Source organism: Mauremys mutica, chromosome 21 (genome assembly GCF_020497125.1).
Source record: "Mauremys mutica isolate MM-2020 ecotype Southern chromosome 21, ASM2049712v1, whole genome shotgun sequence".
Taxonomy (NCBI): Eukaryota; Metazoa; Chordata; order Testudines; family Geoemydidae; genus Mauremys; species Mauremys mutica.
In genome coordinates, this window is record NC_059092.1 from 14,494,663 (window position 1) to 14,507,940 (window position 13,278).

General features: G+C 50.8%; 1 protein-coding gene across 1 annotated transcript; it reads left to right on the forward strand.

Moving 5' to 3' along the window:
- Positions 1 to 1,878: 1,878 nt before the first annotated feature.
- LOC123354504 (group IIE secretory phospholipase A2-like) lies at positions 1,879 to 7,403 on the forward strand. The gene is made up of 4 exons (XM_044996622.1): positions 1,879 to 1,922; positions 2,996 to 3,175; positions 5,051 to 5,157; positions 7,094 to 7,403. Exons 1-4 carry the CDS (start codon positions 1,879 to 1,881, stop codon positions 7,234 to 7,236), a joined length of 474 nt encoding a protein of 157 aa, XP_044852557.1. The 3' UTR covers positions 7,237 to 7,403.
- The last annotated feature ends 5,875 nt before the right edge of the window (positions 7,404 to 13,278 follow it).

Below are 13,278 nucleotides of genomic sequence, written 5' to 3' on the forward strand. Positions count from 1 at the left end.
TGCGCCTTTCTATTTACCTCACTAGGATTTGACTTCCACTTTTTAAAAGATGCCTTTTTATCTCTCACTGCTTCTTTTACATGGTTGTAAAGCCACAGTGGCTCTTTTTTAGTTCTTTTACTGTGTTTCTTAATTTGGGGTATACATTGAAGTTGGGCCTCTATTATGGTGTCTTTAAAAAGCGCCCATGCAGCTTGCAGGGATTTCACTTTAGTCACTGTACTTTTTAATTTCTGTTTAACTAACCCCCTCATTTTTGTATAGTTCCCCCTTTTGAAATTAAAGGCCACAGTGTTGGGCTGTTGAGATGTTCTTCCCACCACAGGGATGTTAAATGTTGTTATATTATGGTCACTATTTCCAAGCGGTCCTGCTATAGTTAGCTCTTGGACCAGCTCCTGCGCTCCACTCAGGACTAAATCTAGAGTTGCCTCTCCCCTTGTGGGTTCCCGTACCAGCTGCTCCAAGAAGCAGTCATTTAAAGTATTGAGAAATTTTGTCTCTGCATTTCGTCCTGAGGTGACATGTTTCCAGTCAATATGGGGATAATTGAAATCCCCCACTATTATTGAGTTCTTAATTTTGATAGCCTCTCTAATTTCCCTTAGCATTTCCTCATCACTATCACTGTCCTGGTCAGGTGGTCGATAATCGATCCCTAATGTTATATTCTTATTAGAGCATGAAATTACTGTCCATAGAGATTCTATGGAACATGTGGATTCGCTTAAGATTTTTACTTCATTTGATTCTACATTTTCTTTCACATATAGTGCCACTCCCCCCTGCACGACCTGTCTGTCCTTCCGATATATTTTGTACCCTGGAATGATTGTGTCCCATTGATTGTCCTCAGTCCACCAGGTTTCTGTGATGCCTGTTATATCAATATCCTCCTTTATCACAAGGCACTCTAGTTCACCCATCTTATTATTTAGACTTCTAGCATTTGTGTACAAGCACTTTAAAAACTTGTCACTGTTTGTCTGCCCTTTTCTGATGTGTCAGATTCCTTTTTATGTGAATGTTTCTCGTCTGATCTGGCCCTTACATTATCCTCTTCCATCCTCTGTTCCTGACTATAACCTAGAGAATCTCTATCAATAGACTCTCCTCTAAGAGAAGTCTCTGTCCAATCCACATGCTCCTCTGCAGCAGTCGGCTTTCCGCCATCTCCTAGTTTAAAAACTGCTCTACAACCTTTTTAATGTTTAGTGCCAGCACTCTGGTTCCACTTTGGTTTAGGTGGAGCCCATCTCTCCTGTATAGCCTCCCCCCATCCCAAAAGTTTCCCCAGTTCCTAAAGAATCTAAACCCCTCCTCTCTACACCATCGTCTCATCCACGCATTGAGACTCTGAAGCTCTGCCTGCCTACCTGGCCCTGCGTGTGAAACTGGGAGCATTTCTGAGAATGCCGCCATAGAGGTCCTGGATTTCAGTCTCTTCCCTAGCAGCCTAAATTTGGCCTCCAGGACGTCTCTCCTACCCTTCCCTATGTCTGGTACCTACATGTACCATGCCCACCGGCTCCTCCCCAGCACTACACATAAGTCTGTCTAGATGCCTCGAGAGATCCGCAACCTTCGCACGAGGCAGGCAAGTCACCATATGGTTCTCCCGGTCATCACAAACCCAGCTATCTATGTTTCTAATGATTGAATCTCCCATTACTAACACCTGCCTTTTCCTAGTAACACGAAGGCTCAGTTCCTCAAAGGACCTCTAGGAGTTAGGTGCCTAACTACCTTTGCGGATCTGGGCGTTATCCCCTATGGCAATGGTGTCCGGGAACCACAGAGACACCGCCTCATAACAAATACATTTTGATAAGAATTGTAAATATTTGCACCTCCTGTAGTTTAATGAGGAGTGAAGATATGGAACAGCCATATAACCAACCGCAGTTAGTACTGGGCTCTCTGTAAGGGTTAGTGCTTTCTGTAGCTGGACGGTTATTTTCTTCTCTACACTTTCTCAACTGAAATGAAGCGTTTGCTTGGCATCCCTTTACTTCTCCTGGTCTGTAAGTAAATACCCATTCTGTGGCATGTTTTTAACTCTCCTGATTTTCCTGTAAACTCCGACATTGCCTAGAAGCTGCTGTCGTAAAAAGCCATAATGGTTTGCTTGAGACAAAGTAGTCTTGTGCAGTGATGTGCAAACGGGGGCGGGGGTGTGTGCAAGAGGTTTGCAGGGGTAACAAAGAAACTGGGATCCTGCGGATGTTGCAGGACCTGCTGCCATAATTGCAGGAGCGGGATCAAAATAGAGTGGGTATTGCATGGCGGGACGGGAGTGGGATTGAAAAAATAGTCCTCCCGCACCGCAGACAACAACAATGCCCTGGCTAGCAGCTGCCGCTCTCCAGCTGCCCAGCTCTGAAGGCAGCACCACTGCCAGCAGCAGCACAGAAGTAAGGGTTTACTTCAGATTACAAGTAATGGGCAGGCAGGTGCACCGAATGCCGCAAATGGTAAGGAGAGGGGGGCGTGACTGGAAAAGTTTGCTCACCGCTGGTCCAAGGGGTGGGGCCCTGGGCTGGAACCCTAGAGAACTGGGTTCTAGTGCTGACTCTGCCACTGACGGCTGTCCTGTGCCTCTGGTTCCCCCTACGTCTGTCTTATCTCCTCAGCTTGGGAGCTACCCAGGGAAGATGCTGTGTATGTACAGAGTGCAGCCCAACGGGGGTGCCAGCTTTAGGCACAATTAACTTTATCTGCATCAGGTCAGGAAATGGTTCTCATCTCTGGCGCTCCCTCCATTCTGCGGAGGACTCTGCAGCTCTGGTGTGGAAAGGGCTCACAGTATATAGGAGGGACATGGGAGCTGTGGGTGAGATTCATGATTACAGCCCTGCGTTCTGAGGGGATGGAGCCCCCCACACACACGTTAGGTGATTCAACCCCTGCCTACAGAATGATCAGAGAGCCGGGAGCAGGATGCAGTAGGACTGACATGGGAGGCAGGGGGTGTTTTTCCCTGATGTCCCTTTAGACACAGTTTAATTATCCCCACCTCTTTGGTTGCAGTCCTGCCCTTGGCATGCAGTGACCTGATTCAGTTTGCTAAAATGATTAAGCAGATGACTGGGAAAGACCCCCTTCTGAATTACAATGCGTACGGATGCTACTGTGGACTGGGAGGATCCAAACAGCCACTAGATGCGACCGACTGGTAAGTCAGAGCACAGCCGCTAAGGGCACTGGGAAGTGCTACCACCGTTTAGAGCCCACGCTGCCCTCCTCCCCTCCAGAACTGGAGTCGTCAGCATGGCCCTTGATTTGTTAGCAATGGAACAAGTGGTCAGAGCACAGGACTGGGAATGAGGCGAGCTGGGTTCAATCTGCCCACGGGTAAAATTAGGTTACTGCATGTCCACTATTATAGACTCATAGACTTTAAGGTCAGAAGAGACCATTATGATCATCTAGTCTGACCTCCTGCACAATGCAGGCCACAGAATCTCACCCACCCACTCCTATATCAAATCCCTAACGTATGTCTGTTTATTAAAGTCCTCAAATCGTGGTTTAAAAACCACAAGGTGCAGAGAATCCTCCAGCAAGTGACGAGTTTTAAGACGATTGGTAGATACCCACAAAAGATCATTGTGATGATTATTTAGTTCGGTAGCAATCAGAGTGTGATGACTCCCCCCCAAGGAGTAACTATTCTGTCCGCGTGCATTGTATAACTAATGGCATTTACTTTCAAAACCCAGTGGCATGCCAGGAATTCAGAGAAGGGGGGCATTTCAAGGGACTCAAGGAACTGCAAAGGGAGATTGGCTCCAAAACCTGCTTCTGGCTCACTTGTTCTTCCACCTTCGGGAATGCTGTCATTGATATAAGACTCCGCCATGTCTCTCAGCTATGCAGGCGGACATCAAGTCCAAGGGACGCATAGGTCTGTGGAGTCCAAAAATAATCTCATAAGGAGAGTAAGGGACAGTTGAATGCCAGCAGGTGTTATATGCAAAGACAACAGAAGGTGTCTTCATATCCCGTCTTGTTGGTCTTTGCTGACTCTATGTCCAAGCAAGGTGATGTGACTCCTCACAAACTGCTATTTGTTTAGTACAAATTTAAACCCTGGTTCCTTAGGAAGATCTAGAACCCATACCATGCCTACCAGACGTCCCGCCCATGTTTTGTGGGAACAAATGAAGTCATCTAAGTACGTGAGGATGTCTTCAGTTCTCAAAGCTTGGGTCAGGACGGTCACCAGCCTCTGAAATGCCCCTGGCGCGTTCATGAGTCTGAAAGGCAGTCTGCCGAATTGAAACAACCCATAGCATGTCACCAAGGCAGTTTGTTCTCAAACCTCAGCTGCCACTTTAATCGGATGGTATCCAGATACCAAATCAAAACTACTCACGTATTTTAGTCCTGGGATTTTATTCATTTGAGTGTATCTGATCTGAGGGGCAGTTGCTAGCTAGTTTGAACTGTCTGTGAATTAAGGCTCCTGTCGTCAACACACATCCTCCAGTCTCCATTGGGCTTTTTCACAACTACAGTTGAGGATGCTCAAGGTGATGCAGATTGCTCAAGGAGGCCTCACTTCAGCTCTTTCAGCACTAACTGATCCGCTGTCTGCACTGATCACGCCAGCATACCTACAAAAGCATAGGCCTCTGACTGGAGATCAAATCTCTCCTGAGAACACTGGGTAATGACTCAGCTACCAGACATTAGTTACAGCAGCGACACAGGAAATCGATCAAAGCCAATGCTGCATTGTTGGGAGGCAAACAGTGAGCCGCATTGAATCATCCCCTTTGTTGGAGCTGCGCGGAAGGTGAATGGCAAGGGCATGTGTGCAACTCCACTTTCCCGGGGGGCCCTGAATGAAAACAGGGAGGATGTTCTGCTAGATTGTGAGCCCTTCAGGGCAAGCCTTGGTCTTGCTGGGTGCACACAGCATTTACCCCCTGGTGCTCTGATCTCATTTAGGGACCCCGTGTGCTACCGTAATTCAAATAGCAACTAGTCATGTTTTCCCTGCCGCCCCCAGGTGCCGTACTAACGCTGACTCTGTTCATACCAGGTGCTGTCATGCCCACGACTGCTGCTACAGGAGGATGCAGGCACGTGGCTGTAAGCCCAAAACGGAATCCTATCCTTGCTCCATCCGGCCGGGCAACATAGCCTGCAGTAAGTGAGAATGTAGAGCCCACAGCATGAACTGAAGGGCTTCGCTCTCCGGAGAGACATGGCCGGTGCAAGGATGTTTCGCCCCCTAGGCGAAACTTCCACCTTGCGCCCTCCCCAAGTCCCTGCCCTGAGGTGCCCCCCCGCCCCGGGGCAGCTCCCCCCTCCACCCTGAGGCCCCCCCGTGACAGCTCCCCCCCTCCGCCCTGAGGCACTCCCTCTGCGGCAGCTCCACCCCCCACCTTCTGCCCTGAGGCTCCCCCACCCCTGCGGCAGCTCCACCCCTCTGCCCTGAGGCACTCCCACTGTGGCAGCTCCCCACCCCCCACCCTCTGCCCTGAGGCACTCCCACTGCGGCAGCTCCCCACCCCCCACCCTCTGCCCTGAGGCACCCCCCCCCCGCCCCAGCTCACCCCTGCTCTGCTTCCTCCCCAAGCACGCTGTCACTGCTTCACTTCTCCCACCTCCCAGGCTTGCGGCACCAATCAGCTTAGGCGCCGCAAGTCTGGGAGGTGGGAGAAGTGAAGCGGCCACGGCGTGCTCGGGGAGGAGGCGGGGCAGGGGTGAGCTGGGGCGGGGAGTTCCCCTGCGTGCCACCCCTCCCCCCTTACTTGCTGCAAGCGGCCCTCCCCGCGCTCCCCTGCCCCAGCTCCCTCCGCCTAACTGCCGGTGGCGATTGGGGCGGCCGAAGATCCGGCCGCCGCAGTTGCTGCTGAAGAAAATGGCGCCCCCCAAATCCCAGTGCCCTAGGCGACCGCCTAGGTCACCTAAATGGTTGCACCGGCCCTGCGTAGAGACAGGCAGTCTCTGGGCCTCGCTCCTCCTGAGCACCCCGGAGACTAGCAGGCTGGAAAATGCCATTCAGCTGGCTACCAAGTGGAATGTGCTTGAAATAGGGAGCAGGCTGTGCAAATCCTGGTGGTGAGGATTCGTCAGGTGATTGGTTAAGCAAGACAAGCTTCCCTACGGGTGAAACTCACCCCACCCAGAGGGGTCAGGACGAGGGGCTCCACGCTGTTTCTGCCCCACTTATGCCCTGTTTTAAAAACTTAAGCGGCGCAAAGGCCTTTTGGTGGCCCCATGCTCTGGGGTGAATTTCACCCTGAGCTGAGTACAGGCCCAGGGCCCTGCTGCGCCCGAGGGAAATACTTTTTCTGGAGCAACTTGGAGAAGTTGGCAAACAGGGAGGCTGTGCGCTCCCAGCTGTGTCACATGCAGCGTGATGTCTGGCTGTTGTCTATTGCCAGGAGGCACTCACCCAGGGAAATCCAGCTGTACATAGGAATCCGGGACAGGGAGCAGAAGCTAAACGCCAACCTTCTGCTCCAATAGTGCGGTGGGGCCCGTGCAGGGCTCCAATGTGAAGGCTAGGCACTGTTAAGCGATTTCAAGGTCTTGCATGAGACTTCGCTGGTGCATAGGAGACGTGCCGGCCTTCTGCAGCAGGGTGAATTTCATCCTCTGTGCAAGGAAGGAACTGAGCACGTTCCTCAGCACGGCGTGTGCCCGGCTGCTTTGCCGCCAGCACACAGCGGGTGCTCCAGGCTGGCTCGCATCGTTCCAATCTTCTCAACAGCAGCATTTTCAAAACGAACAGAGAGACGTTCACCGCAGGCCCCCTGCACCTAGTTACGGAGTCGTGATCTTCCTGTTTGGTGGGAAGCTCTATGCCCCATCTAGGTTGTTATCACAGACACCTCTGTAAAGCAGCAGCAGAACTGGTAGGCAAGAGGCCGAGTCCAAACCCACTGCAGGCCATAGAAAGGTTCCCATGGGCTTCAGATTGGGTCCAAGTGACTTTCCCACACATACGCTGGCTTAGCTGCAGTACTCAGGCATGCGATGAGAGGATCTGCATATGCTCCAGCAGTCGATTCAAGATAATTGCCCCAGGCTCTACTGTACTGTTCTCATGCGTCCCTGCTGGTTTATTTTTCAGATGGGGGAACCGTCTGCCAGAAGCAGATCTGTGAATGTGACAAGGCTGCGGCGCTGTGTTTCAAAAGGGCCGCCGGTACCTACAACAAAAAATATCGCTATTACCTAAACCTGCGCTGCAAGGGAACCTCTCCCCGGTGCTAGGCTCACAGCTGCCCTAGTCTCCGTGCTGTGCAGTCCCAGCCCCATCTCTTTCCCGCGCTAGGTGCTGTTCCTTTTTCGGCAAGCTGTTCCAAGTTCCGGCAGCATTCCTCAGCAGGGTTCTGAGCCTTTCCATTGACTTCAATGGACTTTGGACCAGGCCCTGTAAGTACAAGCCATACCTGCCCCTCCTAGTAAAAATAAACGACAGCTTCTAAATTGCAACCAGTGTTTTCAGCTTCTACGAATCAGCGTGAAATTCCAGCAGCTCTGCTTACCGGCTCGGGCCATTTTGTATGATTTAACTGCTGATGGAATATCTGAAATAAACCTTAGCATACCTATAGCCCTCTTGTGTCCTGTTATACCGAGCTGAGCTCTCTCTCGCTCCCTTCTCCAATGGAGCCGTTAACCAGGCAGCACTGCCAGGCAGCTGCAGCGCGGCTTGGTTTTAGTGCCAAGTCTTAAGGCCTTGGCTACACTTGAGAATTACAGCGCAATAAAGCCACCCACAGCGCTGTAACTCACTCCCCGTCCACACTGGCAAGGCACACACGGCGCTGTATCTCCCTGGCTACAGCGCTGCAGGTACTCCACCTCCGCGAGAGGAATAACAGCTGCTGCAGAGTGGCTGAGACGCTGGTGCTCCAGTGTAAACGGGGAGTAACCTTATTATGCAGTGATTGACCTCCGGAAACTCCCCATAATCCTTTTACGTGATGGTTCCTCTCTTTGTTTTGTTGTGAACTCCAGGCTCTGGGAGCTCCTTATCAAAAAACCAAACCCAGCTCCTGTTTGCTGTGACTGAGCAGAGGCAGGCAGGGGGGCTCCCTTTGGAACGCCCACAGCTCCTGTTTGCTTGAAGAGAGAGGCGGGGTGGCGGGGAAGGGTCTGTTTTGGGGAGCGGCTGTTTATCTGGTCTGTGAGAAAAAAACCAAACAGCAGCTCTTTGCTTTCAGTGAGGGAGGGAGGGGTGGGGGAGGGGGTCGGAACTTGCAAGGCAGCTGCTGACACAGTGTCAGCTCCAAAAATCCACTTTCTCCCCCCCCCACGCTCCCTGTCACGCTCCACGCCCCCCTTTTGAAAAGCACATTGCAGCCACTTGAACGCTGGGATAGCTGCCCATAATGCACCGCTCCCAATGCCGCTGCAGCTGCTGCAAATGTGGCCATGACAGTGCGGTGGCAGCTGGCAGTGTGGACAGACTGCAGCGCTTTCCCTACTCAGCTGTACGAAGACAGGTTTAACTCCCAGCGCTGTACAGCTGCAGGTGTAGCCATACCCTCATTTAAGACCAGCTCATTTAAAACCCTCATTGATCCAGAGCCAGAGCGGGTGGCTACATGGGCTTGCAACTGTACAGTGGGAAAAGCTGCAGAATTGGAATACTTGACTCAGGACCTCTAGGCAGAGTCCAAGTGCATCTAAGTCAGGCTTCCCTGGGCTGGATCAGGCCCAAAATGAATGTACAAGCTGGGCCTAAAGCTGGGCTGGGGAGATTAACTATGTGCTGGAGCGTGATTGGCTGCATAAACCCCACACAGGGGTTAACTGATGCCTGAGCCCAATCAGGCCACTGGGCAGCACCTGGAGGGGTATTAGGCAAAACTGGTGATGCAACCCAGCTGGGGAGGAGTGGGGTCTTCATAAAAGAAGGAGCACAGGGAGAAAACAGGCCAGGCAGGAGACCAGCTGGTAGTTTCATCTCATGGGCTAAAGGCTGAGAGAAGCCTGGAGCCAGAACTAGAGATGGAGGAAGTCAGGGGGGGAGATACTCTGAAATAAGAGCAAGGAAGGACTTTGCAGGCACCAGGCTGAGCCGCAGCAAGAAGCCTGGAGGAAGGAGGGCGTGGGACTGGGAAAGGAAGCCTGGGAAGCTGAGGGTGTCAGGGAAGGCCACTAGAGACAGGGCAACAGGAGATGGTGAGTCCCACTGCGGTAGGCCTGAAAGAGGGTTTAGTACAGAGCTGACAGACCAAGGGACGACCAAGCTGGCAGGAGAGGAGCGTTTCTCCCCATGGCGAGCCCGAAACAGGGTTGGGCAAAGTCCTGGGAGTTAGTTGAGTGGGTCTAGAAGTACTTGCGCTTTCTTTGAGTGATCTACATCGACGATTCCAGGTGAGGACCCTGTGGGTCTTCGTTAACCCCCGGAGAGGGGTTGAAGAAACTGGAACGTGGGTGGCGTACCCGGAAAGGGGTGTGGCACTAAAACAGGACCTGGCTAGAGAGCTGAGTTGCAAAAAGAGGCAGGTCACCACAGAACCAGGAACAACTGTCAGCAGCGGGTGCCGGAGAGGGAGGCTGCTCCTCCACACCCAGCCACGAGGAGGCGTCCCAGAGGTGAGTCAACCCTTCCACGTGGCCATTTCATGTTCTGAAATATTTTGTGCAAAGACTTAAATGACATTCCGATAGCTCAGTTACAACAACCTCCTCTGCCCTGTCCCCAGGAAGGAAAGAAGTGCTCTTTAAAATCGAGTTAGCTTAATGGAGTTACCGTAACATGATATGAAATCGCCTCTCACACCCATGTGGACACAGTTTAACACCTTTACATCTGTGCCAGCTGGCTTTGTGGCTGCCCATAAGGCTAACTCCACTGAACTCACTCAATTTTAAAAGCAGGGTCCAGACAGACCCATCCAGCATCACCAGTGTTATTCCCAAGCACTCCCATGTAGGGAGACAGGCCCCCACAATCATGAGATTTGCATCACAATCAAGAGATTTTAAAAATAACAACATTGGGGCCTTTTTATTGCCCTTCTGGCTTTTCAGCTTTTAGGGTTCAGGTTTCCAGGCTTTTCTCTACAACCATGAGAACTAGAAAGTTACTTTCTCCAACTTCCCTGGGGGACTCCTTTTAATAATCAAAGGATTGGCTGGATAACATCAGCGCCTCGCAGTTGTTCATGTCTCCTCTATGGAAAGACACATACAATAATCACATTATTTATTTTGACATGCTGCCTAACCTCTTAGGCCCTAAGTTAACACTGGGATGTAAAGTGGGGAAATAGATTGTGAAACTGCTGTTTGCTGGTGGGTTAATGAGCTAACAGAACACCTGTATTACAAACATTTTATTAGCCAGGGGTATGTTACAGTTCATGCGGCAGCTAACAAAGTTTGTAAGGGGAGGGGACATGAATGGATGAATCAGACACTTGAGAAATCATCTCTGCGGCTTCTTAAGCATGGGGTGCTTTGAGGTGAAATCACTGAATTCATGATGGGGAATGGTCACATTCATTTGGGTAACTCTATCTAGGGTTTATTCTGGACTCCTTTCTTTTGAGGCTGACCAGGGAAGGTGTCATGCAGATTGATTCAGTTTTGCTTTCTGTCCTGAGTAAAGGGCACAAAAGCCACACACAACTTAAAAGGGTGAGAATTAATGTCACTTTCAGCTAGGGTGACCAGACATCCCGATAAAATCAGGACCGTCCCAATATTTCGGTGGTTATCCCGCATCCCGACCAATCTTTGGTCGGGATGCAGTTTGTCCTGATATTTTGCTCCGCTGGCAGCATTTGGGTTTTTTTGTTTGCTCCGCCGCTCTGCATGTTAGGGGTATGTTCAAATCCCTAAACCGGGCTTTCATTGACTGCATTTTTTGTTTAGTTTCATGGTAATATTATTGTTGATTTATGGCCCAATCCTGTAAACACTTGCACGTCAGTAACTTTGCATACAAGTAGTCTCACCGATACTTCATAACCTACTGGTGAACACAACATGGTACATACTGAAATAACAAGGTCTTCAAAGATATCTAAGCTCCTTCCTTCAATTCATTTCAGTGGACATTGGCAGCCTAAGACCTTTGGGGATCTGGGCCTCGGTACCTGGATGCAGCAGCGTTATTGTGTTAGAGATTTAGTGGGGAATGAGATTCAATCATCAGGCGCTGCTATCGAATCTTTGAGAGGCCAGGAGAGAGCACTGCTTTGGGAAGGTGAATTCCAAGCTGTGTAAGGAGTTCACTGTGGAGTAGTGAGGTTCTAGTGTACACGGGAAATCTGCCATCAAAAGCATCCACTCTCTCGGACGCCAAGTGAGCATTTAGATCAAATATTTAGAATCCGGGAGTGACCTCCACTCAAGTGACTAACTTCAGTTCTTTTTTGGCTTGAGCAGAGAACACTTCCTTGCCAAACAATACCACCAAGGGCTGCATCCTTGCAAGGAAAGAGGGTTTGTTTTCTTGGTCTCATGAGATAAATATTGTACCAGAGGCATTGAAAGACTGAAGGGAATTGAGTTCTGAAGGGGTTGGAGGGACTGTCTTATGAAGAGAGGTGAAAAGACTCAGGGGACTGGATTCTCCATTGCCCTGCATGTCTTCAGGTCGTTTACACCAGCGTGAAGTGGGTATTAAAAGCCGCTAATTCCATTTGGTTGCACTTTATACCTACTTTGCACTGGTGTAGATGACGACACATGGTTCTGGGCATGCGTAAATATTAGTGATATTGGAGCAAACATGAAAGCTGAAGTCCCAGTGATTGTGAATCAGACTGGACATCAGGATAGGTTCCAAGACCAGAGACAGCGCGGTCCAGTACGTAAGGTGCTGAAGTGGGGTTTAAAGAGATCTGAGGACTGTACTTGGATCTGCTGCCAAATCAGTCCAGTTCTGCTGCCCCGCTGCTCACAGGTCTTTAACCTGTGATGAGCTGGGGCCTCCATTTCCCCTCCCACCTATTCTCTGCCTTGGCTGTTCAGACTGCGAGCTCTTCAGAGCAGGGATGATCTCTCACTAGGTTTGTGCTAGGCGCTGTACAATGGGACCCTGATCTCAGTGGGACGTGCAGCCACTACTGTAATACAAATAGTAACAGAACTAGCAGATACAGGGGTCTTGTCCCCAGGCCTCCAAACACTGGCATGTTATCCCTTCTGAATATGGTCACCATTTTTTGCCTCATGATTTCCCCTGAGGCAATCTCTGCACAGAGTGTATCATGCTGAACTGCAGGGACCCCTCTGCAGGTGGGTGGGAGAGCTGGAGCCAGCTCGGGAGCATCCAGCTGAGTAGAAGCAGCAAGGGGGGGCTGGCGTAGAACCCTCTCCAGGAGAGGAGCGACGCTTCAAAGGGATTTGGACATGGCAGCTTGTCTGTAGCTGTGTGGGATTCCTTTGATCTGACAAGTGCAGTAGCGAGGAGCTGTTTGTATTACAGAACTGTTCAGAGATCCAGAACACTATAAAATCTGAACAGAGAGAAGAGCTGTGGTAGAGTGGTTACGCCCCAGGGCAGATCAGACCGCTGAAAGGAGCTGCTCAAGAGACCTGGTAGGAAGCTACTGCCTTGAGGTCAAGGGGAAAGGGCCTTATGGGAAGAAGTGGCCTTCTCCTAGTCTTATTAAATAATGGCAGCTGAGTTTGAGAAGTTGCCCTTGGTGGTTCTATCAGCTGTGTATGGGGGGCAGGGGTAGTTAATATTGTTGCTGATAGTTGCCTAGCAGGATAACATCCCTCCGGGCCCTTCCCAGGCAGCTCCCCCCTCCAAACATCTAGTCCAATCTGTTGTTTCAACAGGGTTGTATTTTGCATGATCGCTGCATTCTTAACCGCTGGTTGGAGGCTGGGACAAGACTACCTCATCGTAGGCCTACCTGACTCGGTGCCGTGAGCCGCTTGACCCCATTCTGGCCCGGGCAGTGATCAGGCGCCACAGGGGGGTAGCACTGGGAGGGGACACCCTGCCTTTGCAAGCACCTCTCCTCTACATCAGCACTGCACCAGTCTAAGAGAACACGGGCTCGGAACACACGCTCAGGAGTTGCTCACAGGAAGGCAAACAAGGGATACCGAGCTGCAGTGGGGGTGGTTACAGTTAATGGTGGAGGAGCTCTGTGCACTAGAGGCTAATAATGTTGTCGAGCCTGGCCACAATCCAGAACAGAACAGACTTGGCCAATATCGGTGTCGAGGAATTAAATCCATGTGAAACTGTAAATGCACCCGCTAAGCTAGGACAATCATCTCTCCCCTCTAGTTAGCATGAAGAGACCTTCTCCAGGAATGATGCACCTACTC